The sequence below is a fragment of the Camelus dromedarius genome, chromosome 3 (genome assembly GCF_036321535.1).
Source record: "Camelus dromedarius isolate mCamDro1 chromosome 3, mCamDro1.pat, whole genome shotgun sequence".
NCBI lineage: Eukaryota > Metazoa > Chordata > Mammalia > Artiodactyla > Camelidae > Camelus > Camelus dromedarius.
The window spans coordinates 609,679-634,071 of record NC_087438.1 but is presented as its reverse complement, the minus strand read 5'-3'; the positions used below and the strand labels follow the sequence as shown (position 1 = coordinate 634,071).

At 64.3% G+C, this 24,393-nt stretch overlaps 1 protein-coding gene across 2 annotated transcripts in view; it reads left to right on the top strand.

Moving 5' to 3' along the window:
• SLC12A7 (solute carrier family 12 member 7) overlaps positions 1–24,393 on the top strand; it is a 40,097-nt gene that overhangs the window by 7,089 nt on the left and 8,615 nt on the right. For both annotated transcript variants that reach the window (XM_064479215.1, XM_064479216.1), the window contains exons 2-19: positions 8,398–8,492; positions 8,899–9,021; positions 11,759–11,905; positions 13,154–13,208; positions 14,867–14,997; positions 15,954–16,195; positions 16,426–16,637; positions 17,745–17,912; positions 18,665–18,763; positions 19,374–19,431; positions 19,863–20,037; positions 20,597–20,715; positions 20,964–21,062; positions 21,594–21,713; positions 22,598–22,702; positions 23,149–23,317; positions 23,472–23,667; positions 23,978–24,147. In XM_064479215.1, the coding sequence (XP_064335285.1) occupies positions 8,398–8,492; positions 8,899–9,021; positions 11,759–11,905; positions 13,154–13,208; positions 14,867–14,997; positions 15,954–16,195; positions 16,426–16,637; positions 17,745–17,912; positions 18,665–18,763; positions 19,374–19,431; positions 19,863–20,037; positions 20,597–20,715; positions 20,964–21,062; positions 21,594–21,713; positions 22,598–22,702; positions 23,149–23,317; positions 23,472–23,667; positions 23,978–24,147 (2,483 nt within the window). The remainder of the gene's footprint in view (positions 1–8,397; positions 8,493–8,898; positions 9,022–11,758; positions 11,906–13,153; positions 13,209–14,866; positions 14,998–15,953; positions 16,196–16,425; positions 16,638–17,744; positions 17,913–18,664; positions 18,764–19,373; positions 19,432–19,862; positions 20,038–20,596; positions 20,716–20,963; positions 21,063–21,593; positions 21,714–22,597; positions 22,703–23,148; positions 23,318–23,471; positions 23,668–23,977; positions 24,148–24,393) is intronic.

The window sequence follows — 24,393 nt, the reverse complement described above, 5'->3', positions numbered from 1 at the left end:
GCGTGTTGCAGCCCAGCCTGTCTGGGCATCCGCGTGCGCGGGCAGCACGTGGTGGTAGCCTGGCGCCGTCCGCAAGGTGGGGGCACCCCCGCTGTCCACGTGAACCCCATGGCCATCCAGAGTGTCCTCCTGTTCGTTTCTCTCTCCTGGAGCCGGCCTGTCCCAGGGGTGGCCCCGTCCTGGGCTCCGTCCGGTCATGGCGCCTGCGGGTCAGGCCTGGGTTCTCAGGGAGGCTCTCAGGACGGTCACTGGGGAGGGATCACGTTGAGCCGAAATCAGAGGAGACAAGCGCCAGATGGTTCTTGGGTTTCCTCTTTCATCTGACGAAGGGTCTCGACCACAGCCAGACAGGAGCCTGTGTTGGAAACGGGAGCCGCCCCGGGGGGCTGGTGGGGGCCTGGCCGCCCGCCTCCTGCCTCTGCCTGCAGCAGGGCCAGCCCTTCCGCCCTGATCGGCATCCCACCCCGGGGCTCGGATCACAACTGCCACCCGAGGACGGGGAGGGCAGACCAGACCGTGAGCAGGCAGCCGTGGGACCGAGCAGTGGCGGGAGCCGGTTCCCGGAGTCCACCGGAGGCTCAGCCCCGCTGTTTCCCCGGAGGGGGCAGGTCCAGCTTGGGAGGGCGTGTCCTGTAGACGGGAAGTCCCCAGACAGGCTCTGCTCTTGAGCAGGTCTCGGAGCCATGGTCCCGGCCATGCCTGTGTGCACGTGCACGTGTGTTAACGTGTGGGTGCGTGTCCACGTGGTTTCTCCGTGCTGGTGCCTCTTTGTAGCTGAGTGCCTCTTCCCTTGCTTTCCCGACTGTGCGAGTGTCAGGTTTCAGTGGGATGAGCCACTGAAAGTTGAGTCTTTGGCTCAACTGCTGGGCCGAGGCCCTCTGGTTGGGGGCAGAGGAAGCTGGTGGTGGCCAGAGGCAGTGGTGGCAGTGTTAGTCCTGGTTGAAGGGTGGCCACGTCCCTCCAGCGTCCAGAGCCTTCCTGACTCCTCTCAGAGCCCCCAAGGAGAACCTTCACCCCAGGGCTGTGGGGTGGGCAGTGGTGGTGGGAGCCCTGTGGGACATGCTGGGTGGGGGTGTGCGGGGGATATACCTGGGCCAGGTGGCTTCTGCCCTGAGGCTGCACTGCCTGGTGTCAGGGGTTGCTGGAGACAGGATGCTTCTGGAAGTGAGGGCTGAGTCCCTTCAGGGAAGCTGCAGAGGTGCTGTGACAAGCCCTGCCACCTCTCCAAGTGGCATGTCCCCCCCCCCCCCCGCCAGGTGCTGGGCTCCGGTGTCCAGGTGCCTGTGGCTGTCACTCGGGTCTGGGGCCCCTGGCATGGGGACAAGTCGTGCCTCCGCCCTGGTCCCTGGGCCTGGACATTGCTGCCTTTAGTCCTGAGCAGCAGGGCTGTGTTTGCTGGAGGAGGCTGGAGGGCAGGGCAGGAGGGCCTGTGCCCAGAGTCACACATCAGGGCCTTTGGGAAGAAGCGTCTCTGGGTGTCTGGTCCTGTGTAGGATGGCACAGTGACCCCGCAGGCCATGCGAGGTCCAGCAGGGACACGTGGAGGCTCTGGGGGGACCAGGTCCAAGGGCACAAGGGGTGCGTCCCTTCTGTCCTCTGGGCTCCCACCTGCGGGCAGATGCCTCTCCCGCTGGAAACCCAGGATGAGAGAGGCTGGCCTGCCCTCCAGGGGATGCCACAGGCAAGCAGCCACATCTAGCTGGAGGGCTGTGGGTGATTCCTGGATTCTCAATGTTTCCTCTGTTTTTGCCATAGAATGGGTTTCTGTTTTAACCAGAAACTTGCTGTTAACAGCATGGGGACTCTTGGCCTTGGGCCTGGACACAGAGCTGTTTCTTCTCAGCCCATGTCCCTCGGGGACTCCCACCGCCCAGGTTGCCAGGCTGCTGGATTTCAGATTCCAGCACTGATCCTGGCTGCGCAGGCAGAAGGCAAGGGCCAGACGTCAGGAATTGACCTCAGACTCTATTCCAGTGCTTGATCACTGCAAAGAGAACCTGCCACCATGGACGTGGTTATATGGGTGCCCTGGGGTCCGGGGACGGGCCCCATTCTGCTGGCAGCACCCCAGGAGATCATGTGTCCCTCCCCCACTGCCAGTGCCACAGGGCAGACCCTGCCCTTGATGGCAGGGAGGGGCCGTGCTGCCGATGGTGGCCAGGCCCAGCTGACCCTTGGGAAGCTGTCTGGCTCAGGGCCCTGCCTGCCCCTCCCCTGGGAGCCGTCCTGGGAGAGATGGTGGTAAAATCCCAAGCCAGTCCTGGAGGGGGAGGACTCGGGGCAGAGAGCGCTGGCATGCCGGGAGTGGGAGACGGGAGAGGAGGTGGTGCGTGGAGATGGGGAGGCTGATGGGGGCTGTAACGAGGGACTCAACCAAGCGTCCACAGCAGACCGCTGACTGGGCTCCCAGGACCCGGCTGGACGGGGGTCTAACAGCGCTGCTTTGATGCTGAGCTGGGGCAACCTCCCCTCCGGCCCTGTGCCTCCCGCCCCACAGAAGGCTCTGCTGCCGTCACTCGCCGGTGCCAAGGACGCATGCTCTTCTCCAGGGACCGGCCCAGCGTGCCCGGCAGCTTCCTGTTCCCACCCCGTAGCCCAGAGCACCACGTCGCGTGCTGTCTCTGCTCAGCACTTCATGTTTACTGATGTCAGAGTTAAGTTTGCATTTCATGGAGCCAGAAACTGGGCATCAAAACCGATGTGGGAAAAAGAGCAGAGGCCTCCTCTGGGTTTGGGCGGGGGCCTTCTGGGCTGCGGTGTCGGGGGTGGTCCGCGTCTCCGCGGGGCCGGGCACACGGAGGTGGGGTGGCTGCTGTGCTCTGGGCCGCGTCCGGTCTCGGTTGGGGAGGGTCCGCGCGGCTGCGTGGCTAGCACTGGCGGGCGCGGGGCCTTCTCAGAGCGTCTGTGATGAGCTTGTGCAGAGCTGCCCTGCCGCTGCCTTCACTGGGATGGGGGTCAGGGCCGAGGGCCCTGCCTGCTGACCCCTTCCTGGCCCGTGTTGGCTCCCTGAGCCCTGGGTTCTCAATGGCCGTCCCATCCATTTCTGGGAGGGCTGGTCGGAGGCCCAGCTGCGTTGCTGTCAGTCAGGAAGTGCCTGCTTGGCCGCCATCCCCCGTCCAGAGCCATGACCTCTGGGGCTGGATGGGCTCAGGGTGCGCGTTTCCCAGGTGCTGCTGGAACTTCCCTTAGACTTTGAGGGAGCCCAGCGGGTGTGTGGACACCAGGGCCTGGCTTCCTCGGGCTTCCCAGGGCTGGCAAGCACGGGGGCACCAGAGAGGGGAGGCGGCTCTCCGCAGGCCCCTCTTGGGCCGTGAGCGTGTCTCAGACCCTCCTGTTTTGTGCCCTGGGCCGCTCTGAGCGGTGCTGGCCGGGTGTGGGTTTGGAGGAAGCCCCCGGAGGGCTGAATTCTCACCGTTTGACAAGGCGCCCGCTGTCACCAGGCTGGTTCCCCAGGGAAGCCCCTCTTCTCCTGCTGCATTTGTTCACAGGAAACACGACATCAAGTCCAGCCCCCCTCCCCGAGCCTTCTCATTCGCCTTTGAACCCGTGAGGCCTGGTTTTAGGAGTTCTTCCTCGGCCTGGGACCAGTCACCACAGCTGGTTTTGCTTCTCAGCCGGCCCCGTCTCTGGGGGCCACGCTGCGTTTCAAAGGTGTGGAAAGATGAATGACAGCGTGTGGCCGCCACGTCCTATAGGGCAGAACGGGTGTGAGTGGACGTGGGGGTCCAGAGCCAGCTGTGTGGCCCAGGGCCTGGGGCCCGTGCCAGCGGCCCGTGCTCAGGCCACGTGGCGCTGGTGTGCAGTGTCTTTAGGTGTTTGGATTCTGGTGGCTTTTCTGCTGAATTCACCACCTGTGGGGGGGGGCGGGGGGGACCGTCACAGGCTCCTGGGGTCCCTGACGAGGCAGCGCCCTGCGCACGGGTGCCAACGCCCCACTGGTGCCAGCACGTGGGGCTGTGTCGGTGAGAGCTCCCAGGTCCCTGCCGTCACCCTGGATCCTAGGTGCCCTTAGGCCCTCTCTTTCCCCCAGGGGCGTCTCTGGCGCTGGGAGCCCCGTCGTTTTGAGGCATTCGCGGGCAGGCCCTTGCGAGGGGTGGCGTGACATTCTGAGCCTTGTTTGTTCCACGCGGGTTCTATTGGCTGAAGGATCCTCGTTTTAAAACTGAGTCAGACCGTTTCCTGGATGATGAGAGGAGTGAGCCGCCGGCCTGGCCCCACCCTCACCCCAGCTCCACGGGGGCTCGAGTCACAACGGGGCCACCCGCCCGCTGCACCCACATGGCTGGACGCACGCCCTGCAACCTTTGATCACGTGGGTTGCGATTTCTGTGGGGTGGGCACCAGAGTCGCATCTGTCACAGGAAGTGAGCAGGTTTAAAGCTGCGTCTGAGCCTGGCTGTGTAGGCGAGTCAGGACCTGGCCGGTGGAGGGAGCCTCCAGGCCGTGTCTGTGGTTAAAAATCTGATGGCCGTGGCCGCGCCGGGCCGTTGTCCTGAGCACTCCTGCCCAGAGACAGCAGATGTGTGTCCTACCCTCCTAGCTGCCTTGGCCCAGGATACCTGACCCTTGTGGGGCCCTGCCTCCTCATGTGACCCGGCAGCCACTGTGTGGCTCAGGCACCCGGCGACCTCGGGGGTGCGTGCCTGACAGGGGTACCATGGGGGACCCGTCCCAGGAGGGCTGGTGAGACCAGCCGCCCTCCAGCACCTGCACCCCCAGGATTTCCTCCACTCAGGCTTGTCCTACGTCCTCATGTCATGAACGAGCGGAGTGATGAAGGGGGCACAGGCCCAGGTGAGTGACCCCTTCCCCAAAACAGAGTCTTGGCAGAGGAGGACCCCTGCCCTTTGGAGCAGCGACCAGACCCGGCAGGGTCGTGCCTGGTGCTGTCAGAGTCCACAGAGGGGTGGGGCCTTCAGAGCCCCCTGCGTATGTGAAAGGATCAGGCCCTGGGGATTTGGGGACTGTGGTTTCCTATGTGCAGATTTTCATTGTAACCTGTCCTCCCCTGAAAAGTGACAGCTGCAAGTTGCGTGTCCTCCAGTGGTGAAGGCAATGAGGAGACGCTGAAACTCACCCAGGTAACGGGTCACCGGTGTTTCCGTTTTTACGAAAGTGCAGGTGAGGCCCTCAGGTAGAAGTGTTTGGTTTTTAGCCAAGTCTTCCTCCGGCAGAACCGAGGAGTCGGCTGCCGCCCGGGGCTGCTGCCCTGTGCCTGTGGCCTCTGCCTGGAAACCCTCTCCCAGACGGGTTTCCTTTCCGTTTGTGAGAACGTCCTTGGGGGCTGACTGGCTGGAGAAGTGGTCCTTGAGAAATGAAGTGTGTTCCCTGTAAGGGCTGGTGATGAAGACGGCCACCCTGGCAGCAGGGCTGCTGTGTGGCTGGTGCGGCCCCCAGCGGGAGGGATCGCCCCCGACGCTGAGGGCGTGTGCTGTTACCTGTTTATTTTGTGAGAATTTCCCCCCCACTTTCTGTGCGCAGCGTACGTGTTACTCTGGCCATAAATCAGCAGCAGAATGGCAAAGCTGAGGTTCACAGTCGGGTGCTGGGCTTCCTGCGCACACGCGACCGGCCACTGTCCACGCTGGGTCGTGGCCGTCCTGGTCTCGTGGGGCCTCATCTCTCCGTTCCTTGTCTCGGTCCTCGGGTCTCCTGTGTGTGATAAGTTGCTGACGTGCACTGACGCGAACCGGTCGTTCCGGGTCCCGGGGAGCGTTCACGGTGCCCTTCTCACCTGTTCCATTCCTTTCGAGTCCTCCCTTCTGGGTGCTCTCAGTCACGGCGGGAAGGCGGGCGGGCTGTCTCAGCTCTCCTTTCACAAGGTCGTGACTGGCCTTCCCAGCCGGCGGCTCCGGGAGCATCAGATGCTCCGGGAAAGATGTTGCTTCTGTGGCTTTAACGTCGCTGCAGGTGCCCTCCCTGAGTCTGGCGGGTGCTCAGGTGAACCTTGGAGATCCCCCCAGGCCCAGGCTGTGCTGCCCACAGCTGCGCTGCGAGGAGGCCCTGCCCGCTCTGCCGCCCCTCCCCGGACCAGAAGCAGGAGACGAGGAGCCAAGAGTTTGTCCAAGGTCGTGGCAGAGGGCGAACCCAAAACTGGGTCGGCCCTCTCCCCGCCCCCACCCCGGGGGGCGGCCGTGCCCCGGCCTGCTTGTCCTCGAGTCTGTTCTGGAGAGAGCTTTCTTCATCTTCCGTTTACTGGTTGGAGCCGCTGATTTCTTGTCCCAGGAAAAGGATGGTTCTTACCGGAAAATAAAGTCGTTCTTACCGGGGAAGGATGCTGAGCAGAACAGGAAGGAGGCCCGGCCAGGGGCCGAGGTGGTGTGGGGAGAGGACTTTTAGAAATTATTTCTTTCTTATTTGAATGTATTTGTATTTTCAAGCTTTGTTTGGACCTAGTTTAGGCTCCAGAAAACTTCCAGGAGGAGCAGGGAATCGTGTCCTGGGCCCGCGTATTGGTGTGGCCGCGTGCTTGCGTCTCCTTTGCTGCCCCGTCTCACACCCTTCCTAACCTTCCCTAACCGCTGAGGATACAGCGCTGGTCTGACGCCCTCTCTGGGCGTGTTTACTAAAACACACAATCCCTGCGGTGCAGTCACCAAGGTGGGAAGCCTGCCCTGATTGAAGGTCTGACACGGTTCCCACCCTCAGCCCGGTGATGCCCTTCACCTGAGGAGCCGGTCCTCGCCCTCCTTCCTCCGGAACTTTCTGGAGCCGGCCTGGTTCTCTCTTGGCTCCCCCAGGAGGGCCGGTGCTGAAGGTTGTCCTTCCCGTGGGTCTGCTTGGGGCTTCCCTGTGATGGGGCTCAGGGACACTGTGTCTCCGGGTATCGGTCAGCTGTGACCGCGTGTTTACCTGGCCCCAGCGTGGGTGAGTGGGTCTCTCCTCCTGGCACTGCCCTGCACCCCCTGCCACCCCCGTTGTACTGAGTCGGTTCCCTGTGGGCCTTGGGTGCAGTCCCTGCCCTGTTCCCTCCACCTCCCACCGGGTTCCCTGAGTCTGCAGGCAGTTTCTGCCCCAAACCATCACTGCGGCTCAGGGTCCAGCAGGGCTTCTGCCCGTGCTGCTCCCACATTGGTAGCTGGGGCCTGGCAGTGAGGAGGCACCCGGGGTTCAGCAGTGGGCAGGGGTCTGCTGTCATGTGGCCCCACGGGTGGAGCCCTGGGAAACCTTCTGGGGAGGGTCCGGGAGGCCTTGGTGGGTGGGTGTGGGGCTGAGCGGGGTCTGTGGGATTTCGGGGCACTGGTCGGCTGAGAGGGGGTGAAGGGCCATGGCCCTGGACCCCCAAGGCCCCTGGCGTTGTCTCCCTGTGAGAGGCCGAGGACATAACCTAGAGCTTCCGTGAGGACGGACTGCGGGCGTCACCTCCCTGAGCGTCACACTTCAGTGCCCTGCCCGTCTCTTTGGGGAGTCTGTCAGGAGGTCAGGCCATGGCCAGTCACCCCCGGCCGGACCTGTGTGGGCCGGTGATTCCCTGCTAAGCTCATGCTCAGGTCGGCCCGGAGACCCTGGGGGCCTGATGCTCAGGTCGGCTCGGAGCCCCAGGGGCCTGAGAGAAGCCGGTTTTGGACACCTTTCCCTGGCGTCCTCCCTTGGTCCTTCTGATGTGGGGTTAGGCTGCAAGCAGAAGGCCTTGTGGGGCCCCCAGGCCCATGGGTGGTGCTTACTTGGAGGGTCAGACAGGGGTGCAGGCAGTCCCAGCCCCACTGCTCTCTGAGTCCGGCCTGTCCCTGCGGGTGGCTTCTGGGATGGCGTTGCCCCGTTGCAGTGGGATGGGCAGGGCTGGGGATCAGAGCCATGCCGTTTTGGTTTTTCTCTAAACTTTAAATTTGGAGCATGCGGTCGGGCCAGTGTTTGAGGGTCTGGGAGCGTTGTAGACTGAGTTGGGGCTGACCCTTGTTCCTCTGTGGTCTGGCCACGGTGAGGCCTTGATACACTCGAGCCTGGGGCTGGAGGGTCAGGCCCTCTGGACAGAAACAGCCATGAAGACAGCAGGGCAGCCCTGGGCCACCTGCCACTTGGGCTCCGTGACAGCCCCGTGGGGGAATCACCGGTGAGGCCACCAAAACCGACGGGATCAGAGGAGTTGGAAACCCACAGCTGCTGTCGAAACAGACATCAAACCTCGTGCCGCCCCGTCCACCGTGGACGGTCACGGCCGGGCTCTCGGGAGCTGCTGGTCCTGGGACGTTTATCCTGGGAATTTCAGCAAATCTGGGGTCTGCGGACTTGAAAGGGTGCGGGTGGGGCTTGAAGCCCTGGTGGGAGGAGCGCTGTCCTTGACTGTCTCCTGCCCGGGCCTCCTGCCCCGAGAGTCAGAGGCGTGCAAGGAAGCCCCTCCCCAGGGCCCCTCGGGGCCTCCTTCAGTCCCTTCCGAAACTGACCGATCTCTCCCTGCAGGAGATGGAACCCCCAGGGAGAACAGCCCGTTCATTCACGGCGTCGAGGTGGACAGGGAGAGTCTCTTTGAGCGAAAGAACATGGCGCTGTTTGAGGTAACTCGCACTTTCCCCTTCGGAGCAGGAGGTGCGAGAGAAGCTGTGGTTAGTTCAAGAAAAGAGGCCGTGGTCTCGAGGCCCCCAGTATCATGGAGAAACGCGGGTCATACAGAGGCCTTAGGGAGCCCCTCAGAGAAGCTGAATCCGGGCCGTCTGGGGACCCCCGGCCTCCCTCTCGGCTGGTGGCCCCACTCAGCGTGTCCTCGAGCCCCTGACTCTGACCTGCCGAGCGCGTGTCTGGGGCCTCAGACCCCTTTCAGGTCTGTTGACTTCAGGGCAGGTGGAGCTGAGGCCCCAGACAGCCCCGGAGTCGGCAGGGTCCCCACTGGGTGGTCAATCCCATTGGTCTGGGGGCGTCTTGGCTGGGGGTGAGTGTCTAGCTCCACGTCTTGGCCCCAAACAGGAGGAAATGGACAGCAACCCCATGGTGTCCTCACTGCTCAACAAGCTGGCCAACTACACCAACCTGAGCCAGGGCGTCGTGGAGCACGAGGAGGCCGAGGACAGCCGGCGGCGCGAGGCCAAGGTGGGGCCCCCCACCGCCCCGCCGCCGCCCCGGGACTCCTGGGCCCGCACCGCCCTGGGCCCCCCTCCCCCCGGGACTCCTGGCCCCCCCCCCCACTTTGTCTCCCATCGTGGGACTTACCCTGCACCCATCTTCCTCGGAGCTTTATTTCCTACTGGTTATTTCTGGGAATCTGTGCCAGGTGAAGCCACGCAGCCCTGAGGGCTCTGAGCGAGGATGCTGCTGGGGAGGCTTTGTAGGAGCCGCACCTGGAAGCATGGAGCTGCTCAGGAGAGGGGCCGTGGGGCTGGGGCGGCCGGGGCCGGACACCCGCCCTGCCTGCGGTAACTCGGGAGGGTGCTCAGGAAAAACACCTCAGGCCAATTTCCGGAAGAGTTATGCTCGTCCCTTCCTCTCTGGAATCTTGACCAAAAACCTGGCCTCTCACAGCGGTTTTTACCCTCTTCGACTCTGCTGCAGGCGGCTCGGCTGTCCCAGTCCTCAGCAGTAACATTTCCTTCTGTTTTCCCCAGCTCTCAGCTGGAGAGCAGGCTGCAGGTCCTGTTCTCAGAGGGAGCAGGAGGAGGGCAGGTGTGGCCTGAGCCCCGGCTTGCCTTGAGGGGTGGCCCCCAGCTCGGATGCTGAGACAAAGCTGGCGGGCGACCCTGGCCACCTCCCTGCCCTGCTGGTCCGTCCATCCCTGGGCCGAGGTGCCTGGCTCCCCGAGGGCCTCCTTCATGCCTGGTCCAGACTGACCCCGGCCCCCCGCGGCCGTCAGAAGTCGGGCCACGGGCAAGCACCCCCTCTCTTTCCTCCTCCTGTAAACCAGCAGGCTGCAGGCTGCGTCCTGTGCACCTGAGGGCGCCTGTGCGAGGGAAGAACCTGTTGTTCGGGAGGACGTAACAGAGGCGGGATGTGGGGTCTCGGCCTCCACTGGGCAGCCTGGAGCGCGCTCCTGTCCAGCCTCGCGCTGGCTGCCCTCCCCAGGCAGAGGGGCGGAGGCCACTTCAGTGGACCCCCACCAGGACCTCCCTGGGGCCTTCCCGGGAGTGGGGGACGCTGCCACGCTGGGAGGTGACCACTGCCGTGGTTGTGGGTGAACTGCTTCCGGGCACATTTCTGGGGTTTCAGGCTCTTGCTCTGGCTCTGGACCATGGGAGCCACAGGCTGTCCCTGTGCTGCATGTCTGTCCCTCTGTCTGTCTGTCGGAGATCGTGTCCCAGGGGAGCCCTGCCCTGCTCTGGGGAAAAGCTCCCAGGACCGACCCCCGGCCTCTGCCCGTGGCCCCAGCCCACTGCCGGGTCTCCCCATAGCCTTCCTCACGCACAGATGGAAATGCAGCCCACACTGCTGCTGTAAGTTGTGCTGTGAGCCCTGTCCAGGCTGTGGAATCTGCACACAGCACACAGCATGGGCAGGGCAGGGCCTAAAGTACCTGCCCTGGGGCAGGCAGCTGCCCGGCCTCCGTCCCCGGTGACCTGGGACCAGGTGCCACAGCTGGGCTTCTGCCCCAGGAGGGACCCAGCTGCTGCCCATAACCCTCAGCACAACTGCTGTGTGGCCAGCTGGGTGGGTTTGGTGGGGATGAACCGGAGCCCCACTTAGGACTGAGTGTCGGTCCCCTGGGGTGAGAGGGCGGAAGCCCCCTGCATGTCTGTCTGACCAGCTGGCACAGAGGTGAGGTGCTGGTCCCCCAAGAGGCACCTTTTCCAGGGCCCGGGTGGCCCTGGCATCATGGGCCTTGTGACCGGGTCAGATTGACCCTCAAAGCTGCCTTTTATGAGAGGGTTGGAGGCCCCATCCGGCCTTTCAGGACAACTCAAGGTCATCTCAGCCACTGGACAGAGAACAGCCCTGCACGAGCTGGGCCTGAGGCCGGGCGGGGGCCCTGCTGCCGCTCAGACAGGAGGGGTTGCATCCGGTGTCTCGCGCTCCCTGAGACCATGAAGCAGAGCTGGCGCTGCTGCCGCCTGTTGTGCGGATAAAAGCCCCCAGGACCGTGCACGCCTGCCCTGCGTGCAGGCTGCAGACCCACAGCAGCTTTTATCACCTGCTGGGCACGGGTGTGCTGCCCAGCTGCGGTGTCGCGCTGGCGCTGGGCAGGCCGGGCAGGCCCCTGGCCTTGTCCCCGAGCTTTCCTCTGGGCTGGTTTGCTTGGCTGTGGCCTTTCCAGGTTGCGGAAGATGTTTGAGTCAGGCGCCCTCCCCGACGTCACCCCGCGTTGGGCGGCCCTTTGGGGAGGGGTGACTCCGGAGTGTGCCTTCTCTGAGCTCCGGGTCCCTTGGTCGCTCCCACCAAGTGGGCAAGATGCTGTAGACTTCTGTCTGGACTTGGTGTTTCTGTACTTCCTGATGTTTTGGGAACGATGGCTGGACCCTAAGGATTCCTCTCTGTCTCGTTTCCCTCATGTCTGGTTTCCGGAGGCTCTATCTGGGCTGCGGGTGCAGTGAACAGAGCCTGGGGCAGCTTGTTCCCCATTCACCCCAACACGCCCACCTTCCCACAGAGGAGGCGCCAAGCCCTGCACCCCCGTCTGCCCGCTGGCGTGGTTCCCACTCTTGGGCAGCCAGGGTTCTTGCTCTTGCTTCTCCCATTTTCCCTGTAACTGAAGCTTGTGCGCTTTGCTGGTCTCCTTCCTCGCCCTCCCATCCCCCGACCTCGTCGCGGCCCCCAGGGCCCACGCTGTGGATTCGGCTCCTGGGGGAGACAGGGGAGGGGCTGGCGGCCCCCGGAACCCACCCGCTGTGCTCTCTTCCAGGGTCCCCGCATGGGCACCTTCATTGGCGTCTACCTGCCCTGCCTGCAGAACATCCTCGGGGTGATCCTCTTCCTGCGCCTGACCTGGATCGTGGGGGCGGCCGGCGTCCTGGAGTCCCTCCTCATCGTGTCCATGTGCTGCACCTGCGTGAGTGAGCCTGGCACCCTCGCTGGGGCACTCCAGGGGCCCCTGCGCTGGGCCAGTAGACTGTCCCCACGAGCAGTCCCTCCCAGGGCTGTGTGAGCACAGGACGATGGCCTCCCGGGCGGGCGGGACCAGGCCCATGAGGAGCCTGAGGGGGTGTCTGGGGCTGCATCTGCAGGAGCGCAGGGTGTGCGTCCCCCCCAGGCACAACTCACAGCCACTCGTCCTGCGTGTAGACGGGGTCCCCCTCCAGGTGGCTGTTCTCGGGGCCTCCCGTGGAGAGGAAGGGGCGCTCGCTGGCGGCACGCTCAGTCCTAGGTGCGTCTCCGTGGAGCACGTGTCTTCTTCCCACAGTTTGTCGGGCCTGGCTTAGCCTTCACGTGCCCTCAGCACTCAGCTCCACCTGCCTTGCTCCCCTCTACCCCTTCGTTTGTGACCAGGAGGGCAATTCAGCCCAAGTGCTGCCCGGAGATGCAGTGTCTGAAAGACTCAAGCGATGCAGTGGGGCCGCTCGGCCGCCCGCCCGTCCCCTGCTGCGTCCCCACTGCGCCCCCCGCCCGGGGCCCTCCGTGCCCACGGTCCTGGGCTGTCTGCCCCGAGGTCACGCCTTGTCCTTCCTGTCCTGAGTGCCTCTTACACTTAATGAGCCTGGAAGTATCTTCGGGGCAACTGCCCCCAAAACAGACAGAAAGCAGGATACGGGGCAGGGCCTCGTGAGGCTGGAAACGTGCCCAGGCAGGCACGGGTCAGGGGGTCACTGGGGCCTCACGCTTTCCCAGAGCTGTTCTTCTGGTCCTCGGGTTGTGAAGTGATCGTTCCCCAAGCTACAGGTGTGGCCCCTTCCCTGAGCAGGTGGTGCAAGCCGGAGGTAGCCCGCCTTGGGCAGGGTCCGGTGGTCCTCCAACCCCATGGGGGGTGGGCACCTAGAGGGGGTTCCCAGGGACCCCCTGGGCAGGTGAGTACTGGGCGGGGTCCTGCACACCCCACAGGGAGGTCAGCGCCACGAGAAGCCAGCCCTCCACTGTGGGACAGGGTCCGGGGTCAGTTGTTTTCTGAGCTGCCCTCGGGAGCTTAGCTTCGGGGGTCGAGGGGGAGAGAGTGGGGCTGAGGTTCTGGCGCCCGGGGGAGCTGAGGTCAGGAGCTGGGAGTTGGCAGCCAGCCTGCAGGTGGGCACCGCCCCAGCCGGAGCTGTCCTCGTGCGGGTGACTCTTCAGACGCTGTGTTTTCTGAAGGGCACCCATCCTCTTGCAGACGATGCTGACGGCCATCTCCATGAGTGCCATCGCGACCAACGGCGTGGTCCCAGGTATGGGGTGCCGCGCCTGGGGCGGCTGTGGGTGGCTGAGCAGGCCCTTCTGTGACCGCGTTGCGCACACGGTCTCCTTCCGTCCTTCGCCCCCTCCGACCCCAGCAGCCGCAGATGAGGCAGAAGGGGGTCCCGGTGTGGACACGCCATCGCCTGCCTGGCAGGACAGGCCTCGCATCTGGAGGGGCTGGCGGGTGGGGACACATCCTCACACTTCGGCCCCTCAGCCGGGACCCTGCCTGCAGGCAGCAGTGCTCACAGCTCCGGCCCCACTGGAGCAAGGGTGCTGCGGGCTTTTCTAAGAGCAGACGGGGTGCTACCCTGCCCCTTGTCCCCCAGAGCCTGGCTGCGCCCTTGGGGTGGCTGTGAGGCTGGGGTTCTCCCCAGAGGGGGACCCTGCAGGGAGGCCTCTGAGCTCCCTCTCCTCCAGGTCACACGGCTGCCCCTGGGCCAGGTGGGGCTGCCGGCCCTTCACCAGCCCTGCTGCCCTTCAGTTCTGAATTCTGATTTCCCACAAGCTTGTTCCTTTTTTAAGCCGAGGCGTTTCCAGGACCAAAGCGTCACAGGACATGGTCTCTGCTCGGGCAGTGGCTGACCAGGATGGGGCGGGGGGTGGGCCAAGCGGGCGAGGCAGCAGGGCTCCGGGGGCCGTCGGTCAGCTCCCTGCGGCCCCCCGGGCGCTCGAGCCTGGAACCCTGGCTGCTCGCTGTCACTCCCCTGCAGTGAGGGGAGCGTCCCCATCGCTGTGGGCAGCGCCTGTGGGTGGGTGGCCTCGGGCGGAGGATAGGGTGTGCAGTAGGGCCTGAGGGGGCCGCTTGCTCTGTGAGCAGAGGGGCAATGAGGAGCCTCCCTGGACTCGAGGACCCGAGAGGAGGCCGCCTCTGCAAGTCACTCAGTTTGTGTGTGTTTGGTTGAGGCCCAGTGGGGTCTGCGCCCCGAGTCCTCGGAGGGCGGCCCCCAGGACTTCCCAGCGGGCAGCAGAGTGGGGACGGGGGTGTCTGTCCTCTCTGCCCACAGGAGTGCTGGAGGGGCCTCCCTGGTGGGTCCACCCCTGGTGAGGGGACGAGTTTTGTGTCGCTGTGGCTGACACGTCTCGGGGGAGCACCTTCGTAGCCTGAGGCCTGGCTGGGAGGCAGCGCCCACGCTCCCACTGGAGGAGGGGGTGCAACCCTCGCCCTTGGGGAGATGGGTCAAGCTTGCTTTTCAGAAGGGAGTGCATCCCGAGACGTTCTCCAGGTGTTGGGGTCACACGTGGCCCCTGGTGGGGGTCTGAGTCGGGTCTTAGCTGACCGACAGGGTGACCAGGCCTGGCCCGCGAGGCCCTGGGTGTCGGCATGCTCTCAGGTGTGATGCAGAAGTGATGCTCCAGCAGCCCTCGTTGTTTTGAAACCCTTTTGGGCAAAAGTTAATGGAATCATGGTGTCCGGTGTGGGTCAGCTGCAGGCTGTCTGGGGCGCGGCGCTCGGGGGCGGGCCTCCTGCCGTGGCTGCTCGTATTCTCATCAGTCACAGCTTCCAGACCCGGCGGCTGGTGTGGAAGGTGCTGGGCTGTGGGCCAGGCGTGTCCCCGGCCGGCCACCCTCTCGGCCCGGCCCCCGCTGCGTTCGCGGCCCGTGGCGCGTCTGTGACCTGCCGCTCCTGCTTTGGCGTCTTTTGCAGCTGGCGGTTCTTACTACATGATATCGCGGTCCCTGGGCCCGGAGTTCGGGGGCGCTGTGGGCCTCTGCTTCTACCTGGGCACCACGTTCGCGGGGGCCATGTACATCCTGGGGACCATTGAGATTTTTTTGGTAAGTGCTTTGCTTTGGGCTGGTTTCCGTGGCCCAGGCCACAGCCAACCATCAGCTGACGGGATATTGAAAGGGGCCGTGTGTCCGTCCCCTTCCCGGGACACGCTGCTCCCTGAGCTGTCCCTTCGCCTCATCACCCTGGACGTCTCCTCAGACTCTGCAGGTCGGTGTGTCCATCTCTGTCCGGGCACGTGACGGCCAGGCACGGCCGCCCAGAGTGCTCGGCAGGTGAGGCTGGAGCCTCCCGAGCCGGCAGGCTTGCCAGGCACGGGTGGTGGGTGGTGTGTGGCCGACTGGAGAGTGGGAGCCCCGAGGCCTGCAGGCTGTGAGCTCGGGTGCGGCCAAGGGACGCCCCAGCCCGCCAGCCCCGAGGCCAGCGCTCCTTATAAGTGGGTTCAAGGCAGAAGAGCCCCCGGTTTGCCAGGCTCCTCCGACGTCACGGTCTCTGGGAAGCCTGCCGGCCCTTGCCACCCTGCCCCAATTTTCCTCCTGCTCTGTCGCCATGGCTGTGGAGGCTGGAGACACTGGTGCTGCCCCCACCCCCTCCAGGTTCCTGATGGCGGGCGATGGGGTGACTGCTCCTGGTCTGTCACCCTTCCCTCGGGCCCGCGTGGCTCTCAGAGGGCTGCGCTGGCTCTCCAGGCTGGAATCACATCCCTGTTGGCAGAAAAACACTGCCTTGACTTTCAGTTGGGGCAGCGGGATGTCCTTGTGTTCTGCTTCCCTGGGGGGCGCCCGAGTTTCACCTTGGAAAAGTGCTCCATCCCCCGCCATCCAACGCCCCTGTTTTTTGAGATCCTGTCCTAGATGCATTCTGGTGGGGTGGGGGCTCTCAGGGAGGGGGGAGCCCAGCGCTGAGCCCCACCAGAGAAGGCCCTTTGGAGGTGCTGGAGTGCATCCAGCCTGTCCCTCGCGTGTCCCTCCTGGCCCTTGTGGACCTCGCTCTGTCCCCGCAGACCTACATCTCCCCCAGCGCAGCCATCATCCAGGCCGAGGCGGCGGATGGTGAGGCGGCAGCCATGCTGCACAACATGCGTGTCTACGGGACCTGCACGCTGGCCCTCATGGCCATGGTGGTCTTCGTGGGCGTCAAGTACGTCAACAAGCTGGCCCTGGTGTTCCTGGCCTGCGTCGTGCTGTCCATCCTCGCCATCTACGCCGGCGTCATCAAGACCGCCTTCGACCCTCCGGACATCTCGTGAGTCCTGGGGCCGCGTCTGCTCCCTGGCCGGGCTGGGGGCGAGCGGGTCATAAGGCTCTTGTAGCCGTGCTGTCTGCAAGGACAGGACAGGCTTGGGCACGGTCTAGGGCCGTGCGGTGGCCGCGGCCCTGAGGACGACCAGCAGCTCCCCTAGCGCTCACGGAAGCCCCCGGGTGGCAGTAAGTTCCCGGGGGAGCTGCACGGCTCACTCCCCGCTCCCGCCCCAGGGTCTGCCTGCTGGGGAACCGCACGCTGTCCCGACGTGGCTTCGACGTCTGTGCGAAAGTCCAGGCCGCCAACAACGGCTCGATGGCCACCGCGCTCTGGGGCCTCTTCTGCAACAGCTCCACGGCCAGCACCTCCTGCGATCAGTACTTCCTCCAGAACAATGTCACGGAGATCCAGGGCATCCCCGGTGTGGCCAGCGGCGTCCTCCTGGGTGAGCGTCCGGCGGCCTCTGCCAGGGCGGGTGGTCCGAGGCCCAGTCCCTGGGGCCCCGTCCTTCTGCCCCAGCTGTGGCTGTCAGCTCGTCCCCTGCTGCTGACCCACTGGGGCCCCTGTCTGGGCTGATTCTGCCCGAGCTGTGGACGCCGCGTGTGTCATGGCGACAACAGGTCAGGCTTCGAGTTGGATGCTTTATCTTTAGGAACTCATAGCAACACGCATGGGGTCACGGTGTTAATAAGGAAAATAATTAATGAGAGGTGACTTGTTTTGCTGTCTCTGCTCATCCACGTAGAAAAATCGAGCTGGTCCTCCCTGCTCCAGGTGAGAGGTCTGCCCTTCTAGGGTAGAGACCAGGCTGGTCCTGGCTGCCTGCTCTGTGGTGGGCGGTCAGTTGTCGTGTGTCCGTCTGAGGCCAAGACGACAGTGGGTGTTGGGCACATGGAGGCCGTAACACCATCCTCGTCCTGCAGGTGGAGCTGGGCGGGGCCGAGATGGGGGCGGGGAGGGAAGGGGCTGTCGTGCTGCCCACCTACATGTTCCTCGGAGCACAGGGGTCCTGACGCCCAGAGGGTTCTTCTGGATTCTGGGTTCTGGCTTCTCGGTGGAAGTTGCAGAGCAAACCCCTGGACGGGCAGCCACCAACAGGTCCCCCAGGGCGGGGAGGGCAGCGTGCAGAGGGGCCGGGGTTGGCAGGAGGGAGGTGAGGTGAGATGTCTGCGGAGGGGGGGGTCCCTGTGTGGGAAGGGTCTGGGCAGGCGAGGCTGCCAGGCTGGTGTCAGCACAGGTGGGAGGGGGCCCAGCTGCTTACCTCAGCTGTGTGTGTGTGTGCTGGGGGTCTTCCATCACTGACTGACTCCCTCTAAATAGAGATCTTCACTGGGGTCCCGCAGGCGGCTGTCAGGGCCGCGTTTGTTGTAGGAGGTAACTTTCTTGTTCAAACTTGACTGAAAGGCTAAAATCTCTCATCTAGAGATTAGCAGAGAACAGTCAGTCTGAGTGAGGTGTCCCCATCCTTCTGTGGAGCTGGGGTCTGGGGTCAGTGGGGGGTGGTCACCCCGCCAGCAGGTCCTGGAGTCTCAGCCCGTCTGTGTCCCCACAGACAACCTGTGGAGCGCATACGCGGACAAGGGCGCGTTTGTGGAGAAGAAGGGCCTGCCCTCGGTGGCCGTGCCGGAGGACAGTGGGGCTGGCGGGCCGCCGTACGTGCTCACCGATATCGCCACTTGCTTCACCCTGCTGGTCGGCATCTACTTCCCGTCTGTGACCGGTGAGGCCTGCGTGTTCCCGGTGGGGCGGTGCCGCCCGCAGCTCCGCCGCACACCGCTCCCCTTCCTCTTTGCTTTGGCTCAAGAAACGCACCTGTCTGTTCTGGGAGTGCAGCTCGGGGAGGCATGTGGCTTAAAGGAGCTCTGCTCATGCTCTCCCAAGAGGCCCGTGCTGTGAGAAGTGGCCCTGTGATGCTGGAAGCTAGGAGTGGGCACCAGGGCTGACAGGCTGGGAGCTGCGGCCGTCCTTGTCCTTTTAAGTGGGTCAGCTGACTTCTCGGGGGGCGCTCCACACAGACTGGTCCCCCATCTCCCCCACATGCACACACACATGCACATGGGCACACATGGGTTCACACGCATGTGCACACACACACACACCCCCGCTCCTGGACGGCCCTCAGCCTGCCTGGGATCAGTGGCCCCCACCCAGCTGGTGCCGGCTGAGAGGCCTGCGGCTGTCAGCATGTCTGTCCCTCCTGTTCCTGCACCTGCTTGGAGCCTGTCCGCAGACTTGGGGAGGCTGCCCACCGGGGCTGCTCACCCTGTCTCCCTGCCGCAGCCATCCCAGGGCGTGGACAGTGAGGCCCAGGCTGGCTCTGGGAGGCCCAACGTAGGGACGGCGGCCTATGCAGGCGCGGGGTCTCCCTGGCGTCGTGCAGAGTCCCGGCCTCATTCTGACTGCCCAGACGGGCCTGGGTGGCAGCATCTTGCTCTGCACTGTGATCCATCAGCTATCTGTCTGTCTCCGTAGGCATCATGGCGGGCTCAAACCGGTCTGGGGACCTCAAGGATGCCCAGAAGTCCATCCCCATGGGGACCATTTTGGCCATTGTGACCACATCTTTTATTTGTATCCTTGGGGTATGGAGAGTGGAAGGCCAGGCTGGGGCAGGTGGCCCCGACACCCTGCTCTGCTCCCTGCTGCGCTGTTGGCACCTCAGGGTGGGGGGAGTTCTCTACTGCATGCAGTCCTAACCACACGTCCACCTTCAGAGGGGCTGGGCCGGTGGCCTGACATGGAGAATAGGACATCAGGACCCCAGCCTTGGTTGGTTGTGGCATGTGAGGTGTCCGTGACCCACGTGTAGTAGCCACAGTTACGTGTTAGTGACACATTGTAACATGTAGTGATACGCTTGTCCCGTGACAGTGGTGCCTGTGCACCCTTGTCACGGCTTTGTCCGTGGGTCACTGGCTTTAAGGTGCCAGTGGAGCCATTTCTCGCTGGGTTTGTCCCTTCCCAGCCAGTGAGGTCCCCTGCCCAGTCCCTGCAGCGGTCATGCTCCAGGCCAGGCCCACCCTCCTGAGTGCCCTGAGGTCCCTGTGGAGCCAGGATGCAGCCATGTGCCCAGGGCGGGGCCCAGTGGGGACAGGGTTGGGGCGGGGGGAGGGCGTGGGGCCGGTCTAGGCACACCTGCGGCCAGTGCATCGCGCCCACCGCTTCCTTGACCCGAGCGCAGACCTCTCCTGCATTGTGCTTTTTGGGGCCTGCATCGAAGGCGTGGTCTTACGAGACAAGTATGTTGGTCTCATTTATGTATGGCTTCTGGAAACTTCTGGGGTCAGCACTGGTTTTCCTGAAGACAACTTTAGCTCCAGGGTTTCTAGCTTTGCTCGCGCGCGCTTTTCTGTGTGTGTGTGTCTGTGTGTGCGTGTGTCTGTGTGCGTGTGTGTCTCTGTGTGTGTGCATGTGTGTGTGCGCGTGTCTGTGTGTGTGCATGTGTGTGTGTCTGTGTGTGTGCATGTGTGTAGTGGGAAGCCCCGGGGCCGTGTGCTGGGCTCTGACTTGTCCATCCCTCTCCTACTTGAGAAGCCTGGAGCTGGGCAGAGCAGCCTTGGACCCAGTAGAGCAGGGGTGCAGGGGCTCCCGGGAGACACCATCGTCCCACTCAAAGGGTGGGAGAACACTTCTGTGTTCAGCTGGTGTCTGAAAGCTTGCCCACCTCCAGGTTCGGGGAGGCCCTGCAGGGCAGCCTCGTCATCGGCGCTCTGGCCTGGCCGTCTCCCTGGGTCATTGTCATCGGCTCCTTCTTCTCCACCTGTGGGGCCGGCCTGCAGAGCCTGACGGGTGCCCCACGTCTGCTGCAGGCCATTGCCCGGGATGGCATCGTCCCCTTCCTGCAGGTAAGCATGGTAGCCATGGCCTCCTGGGGGCAGGGGACCCTCGGGAAGGGCCGCATCTGGAGGGTCCTGAGGGTCTGCCCCAGAGCAAGATCTTTAAAGCAGTTAAAGACAGTGGGACCCAATCCCCACCTGCAGCGTGGCAGCCCCTACCCTGAGGTCTGCATTTTGTGTCTGGATTTCCCTTCCCAGAACTGCCGTGCGGGAGGGAGGTAGAAAGGCTTCCTTCCGGGAAGCCCATTGTCCCACGTGGGGTGAAGGGCCCTCACAGAAGTCTCCCAGGGTGGGGTGATGTGAGGAGACCCCCGACCAGCACCCTGGGGTGTCGCCCTGCATCCTGGCCGGCCTTCCCCAAGGGTCTTGGGGTCTGCTGGTACCCAGGCCATCATCCGTCTGCAGGGTGTCAGGCTTTCTTCATGGCTGGGGAGGTCTGGGATGCACTGTAGAAAGCCCATTTCTGCTTCTGTTGTATCCCTGACCTCTCTTGTGTTGGACCCAACCACTTGGCCTCCCACAGCCCCCCACTCCTCAGCCCCCTGCCCACTTGCCCTTCTCCCTGCAGGTGTTTGGCCACGGAAAGGCCAACGGGGAGCCCACGTGGGCTCTGCTGCTCACAGCTCTCATCTGTGAGACTGGCATCCTCATCGCCTCCCTGGACAGCGTGGCCCCCATCCTGTCCATGTGAGTGGCCGCTGGTGCCTCTTGTCAGCCTCCCTGGGGACGTGAGCCCTTGCTCCGGGGCTGCCTTCTGCCAGGGGACAGCAGGGATGGGTGCGGGCACGGGGGCCAGGCAGTCACGTGGGCAGAGCAGGGGGCCACGTGGTGGGCGAAGGGGGGCAGGCAGGCCCCACAGGAGGGGCGGTGACTGGGGCTCGGAGGGACCCCATGGGACCTGTCTGGGCCCCTCATGCTGCTTCTTGCGTCCCCAGGTTTTTCCTCATGTGCTACATGTTTGTGAACCTGGCCTGCGCCCTGCAGACACTGCTGCGCACGCCCAACTGGCGTCCACGCTTTAAGTACTACCACTGGTGAGCAGGCCCGGGGATGTGCTGTGGCTCTGCGAGGCTGGTGGCTGCCTGGGTCCCTGTTGGTGCTCTGCGGAACAAGCCCGGCCGGGCTGGGGAGGGCCATGTGCATGTTGTCACCCTGGACGCCCGGGCATCGGGAGCCACGTGGCGCCTGGTGCTCAGCCCTTGTCCCCCCGGGCTGGAGTGTGGGGCTGCCCGGTCTCCACATGCCCAGTGCGGCAAACACCCTAGAGAATGCGTGAAGCTGGCACGTCCGGGAGCGCAGTGGGCGTTGAGCGTGGTCTCTGAGTGGGTCTCCTGTGGGTGACCTGGGGGTGGAGGCGCCAATCACCCGCGTCATTGCTGTGTTACTGCTGTAACAAGAACGGTTTTTGCTGGGGCCGAGGGACCTTTTCAATGCAGCCGCTCAGATGCCTGCGGGGGGGGGGGTGTTTCCGGCCGTGAGGGGCGGGGCCGGGGTGAGGGGCGGGGTCCGATGGTGAGGGGCGGGGCCGGGCGAGGGGCGGGGCCTAGAGCTGCGTGTCCCCGCAGGACCCTCTCTTTCCTGGGCATGAGCCTGTGCTTCGCGCTCATGTTCATCTGCTCCTGGTACTACGCCCTGGTCGCCATGCTCATCGCCGGCTGCATCTACAAGTACATCGAGTACCGCGGGTGAGCTGCAGCCGCTGCATCGCGGCGCCCGGGCCACCCTCCCGCCTCCTTCCCGCCTCCCCGGGGTCTGCCGGCCCATGCTGTGGGGCCCCCTCCTGATGGGCAGTGCGCAGGGACCTCTAGTGGCCAAGCCGTCGAAGCCCACACTTGGCGCCAGGATTTTCTGCCTGTGACTTTTAACAGATGGAGAGCCGCGTTTGCTGTTTGTAGTTGATTCCAATCTGTTACAAGTCGTTAGGTTTATCTACGTCTGAGTATAAAAGCCTACCTTTTTAGCGTGCTGTTTGTAAGCTTTGAAATCCATTTAATCCATTTTAATCCGTTTAACTGACGTGCGCGGGATTTCCAAATTTCTGAAAGGTACACCATGAAAAACCAAAATGATGGTCAGGTTAACTGCATTTCAGAGCCCCTGGTCCATCATGGGGCGTTTCCCCTGGACGCCCTGGCCCGCTTCCAGGGGGAGAGAGGTGGGGTCCTGGGGGTGGGGCTTCTGGGGGGGATGGGATGGGGGGACCCCAGCGGTGCTGCCTGAAGTCCCCTTCAAGCTTTTCCAGAGTGGTTTGGAAGGAGGGTCTTGGGGCTGTGACTTCTCTTGCTGGTGAGCCCGGCCGCTGCCTGCCCAACAGATCCCCCTCCGCACGCCCTCTGCCCCATTGATGGCCCCAACTCTGAGGTCCCACACAGCTGCCAGCGCCTCCCCCTGCCCTTCCACCCAGGGGGGCCCCTCCCCCCGATCCTGCTCCCTCCTATTCCTGGCTGGTCTGGGAAGCCCCTTCTCAGTCAGAAAAGCTCTGAGACCCCAGGGCCTCCCGGGGAGACTGCCCCTCAGGTACCTCCTGGGTATGCGGGGGGCAGGGCCTCACTGCTGCCCCTTCCTACAGGGCCGAAAAGGAGTGGGGTGATGGCATCAGGGGACTGTCACTGAACGCCGCCCGCTACGCCCTGCTGCGTGTGGAGCATGGCCCCCCACACACCAAGAACTGGAGGTGAGCGCCCAGAGCCTCCTCATGCCCTTTGGCCCCACAGAGTCCTAGGTCACGGAGTCCTAAGATCAGACTTTACCAAGAGGAATCGTCCTCTTCTCCCATTGTTGTCTCGGTTGTTCTGGCATCTGAGCCCATGGTGCATCAGCCTGGGCGTGATCAGCGCGTATCTGACTGCCTGGCGATGAGACTTGGCGAGGGTGGAGGTGGGCTCTGCCGGGCCGGGCTGTGGGGGGTCGAGCTGAGCTGACCTAGCGAGGACCTGCTGTGGGTGGAGGACCCCTGCGAGTCCTCTCACTTCTGGGAGGAAGATGGGGAGGCTCCCCTGAGAAGCTGGGATTTTACCTGCACTGAAAGCCCCTCGGCCCTAGAGGTCCTCAGGCACACGGCCCCGGGAGGGGTCTTGCCTGTCAGTGAGAACGTGGTAACTGCCCCCCCCCCCCCCGCAGGCCCCAGGTGCTCGTGATGTTGAACCTGGACGCGGAGCAGAGTGTGAAGCACCCCCGCCTGCTGTCCTTTACCTCGCAGCTCAAGGCCGGCAAGGGCCTGACCATCGTGGGCTCCGTGCTGGAGGGCACCTTCCTGGACAAGCACACGGAGGCCCAGCAGGCCGAGGAGGTGGGGCTGGGTGGCAGGTGAGGGGTGGCGGGGGTGGCACCGGGCCTGGGCTTCGGGGACCAACGTGGGGCTGAGCCTCCGGCCTCCGCGTGTGAGGCTGGGACTTTGGCCAGGGGCCCGCCCACCGCCCACCCCGACCTGCCTGTGTCCCCAGAACATCCGGGCTCTCATGTGCACCGAGAAGACCAAGGGCTTCTGCCAGCTGGTGGTGTCGTCCAGCCTGCGGGACGGCATGTCCCACCTGATCCAGTCGGCTGGCCTGGGGGCCCTGAAGCACAACACGGTGCTCATGGCCTGGCCCCAGTCCTGGAAGCGGGAGGACAGCCCCTTCTCCTGGAAGAACTTTGTCGGTGGGTCAGGGCCCTGTGCTGGGTTTCGGGGTCCTGGGCTGAGACCTGCTCCCCGGGGGCCGTCAGAGGCCCTGGCTGTGCTGTTTCTAGAAAACCAGCAGCCGTTCAGTAGCCTGGAGACGGGAGCCCCCTCCCCGGGCCCAGCCCACGTTTGGCAGTTCCCGGGGGCTCTTTCTTACCGGGCCGGGGCCATGGAGTGATGAGGGTGTGAGCGCGGGATGCACCCTGTGTGGGGCTTTGTGGGGACCCCAGGCTCAGCCATTACGCAGTCCAGGGCCTGTGACGTGGTGACGTGCACGTCGCTCTGCAGACACTGTCCGAGACACCACAGCAGCTCATCAGGCCCTGCTGGTGGCCAAGAACGTGGATCTGTTCCCGCAAAACCAGGAGCGCTTCAGCGACGGGAACATCGATGTGTGGTGGATCGTGCACGACGGGGGTCTGCTCATGCTGCTGCCCTTCCTGCTGCGGCAGCACAAGGTGGAGTGCTCAGGGCAGGTTGTGGGTGGGGTCATGTAGGGGACGGGTCCATGCGGGGGTGGGGGAGCGTAGGTGGGGTGGGGGCCCAGGGGGCGGGTCCATGTGGGTCGGGGGTAGGGCACATGGGGCCAGTCCATGCGTGGAGGGGAGGGTGCATGGGAGTGGGGTCACATGGGGTGAGGTGGGGCACATGGGGCAGGTCCATGTGGGGTAGGGGAGGGCGGGCATACAGGGGCGGGATCACGC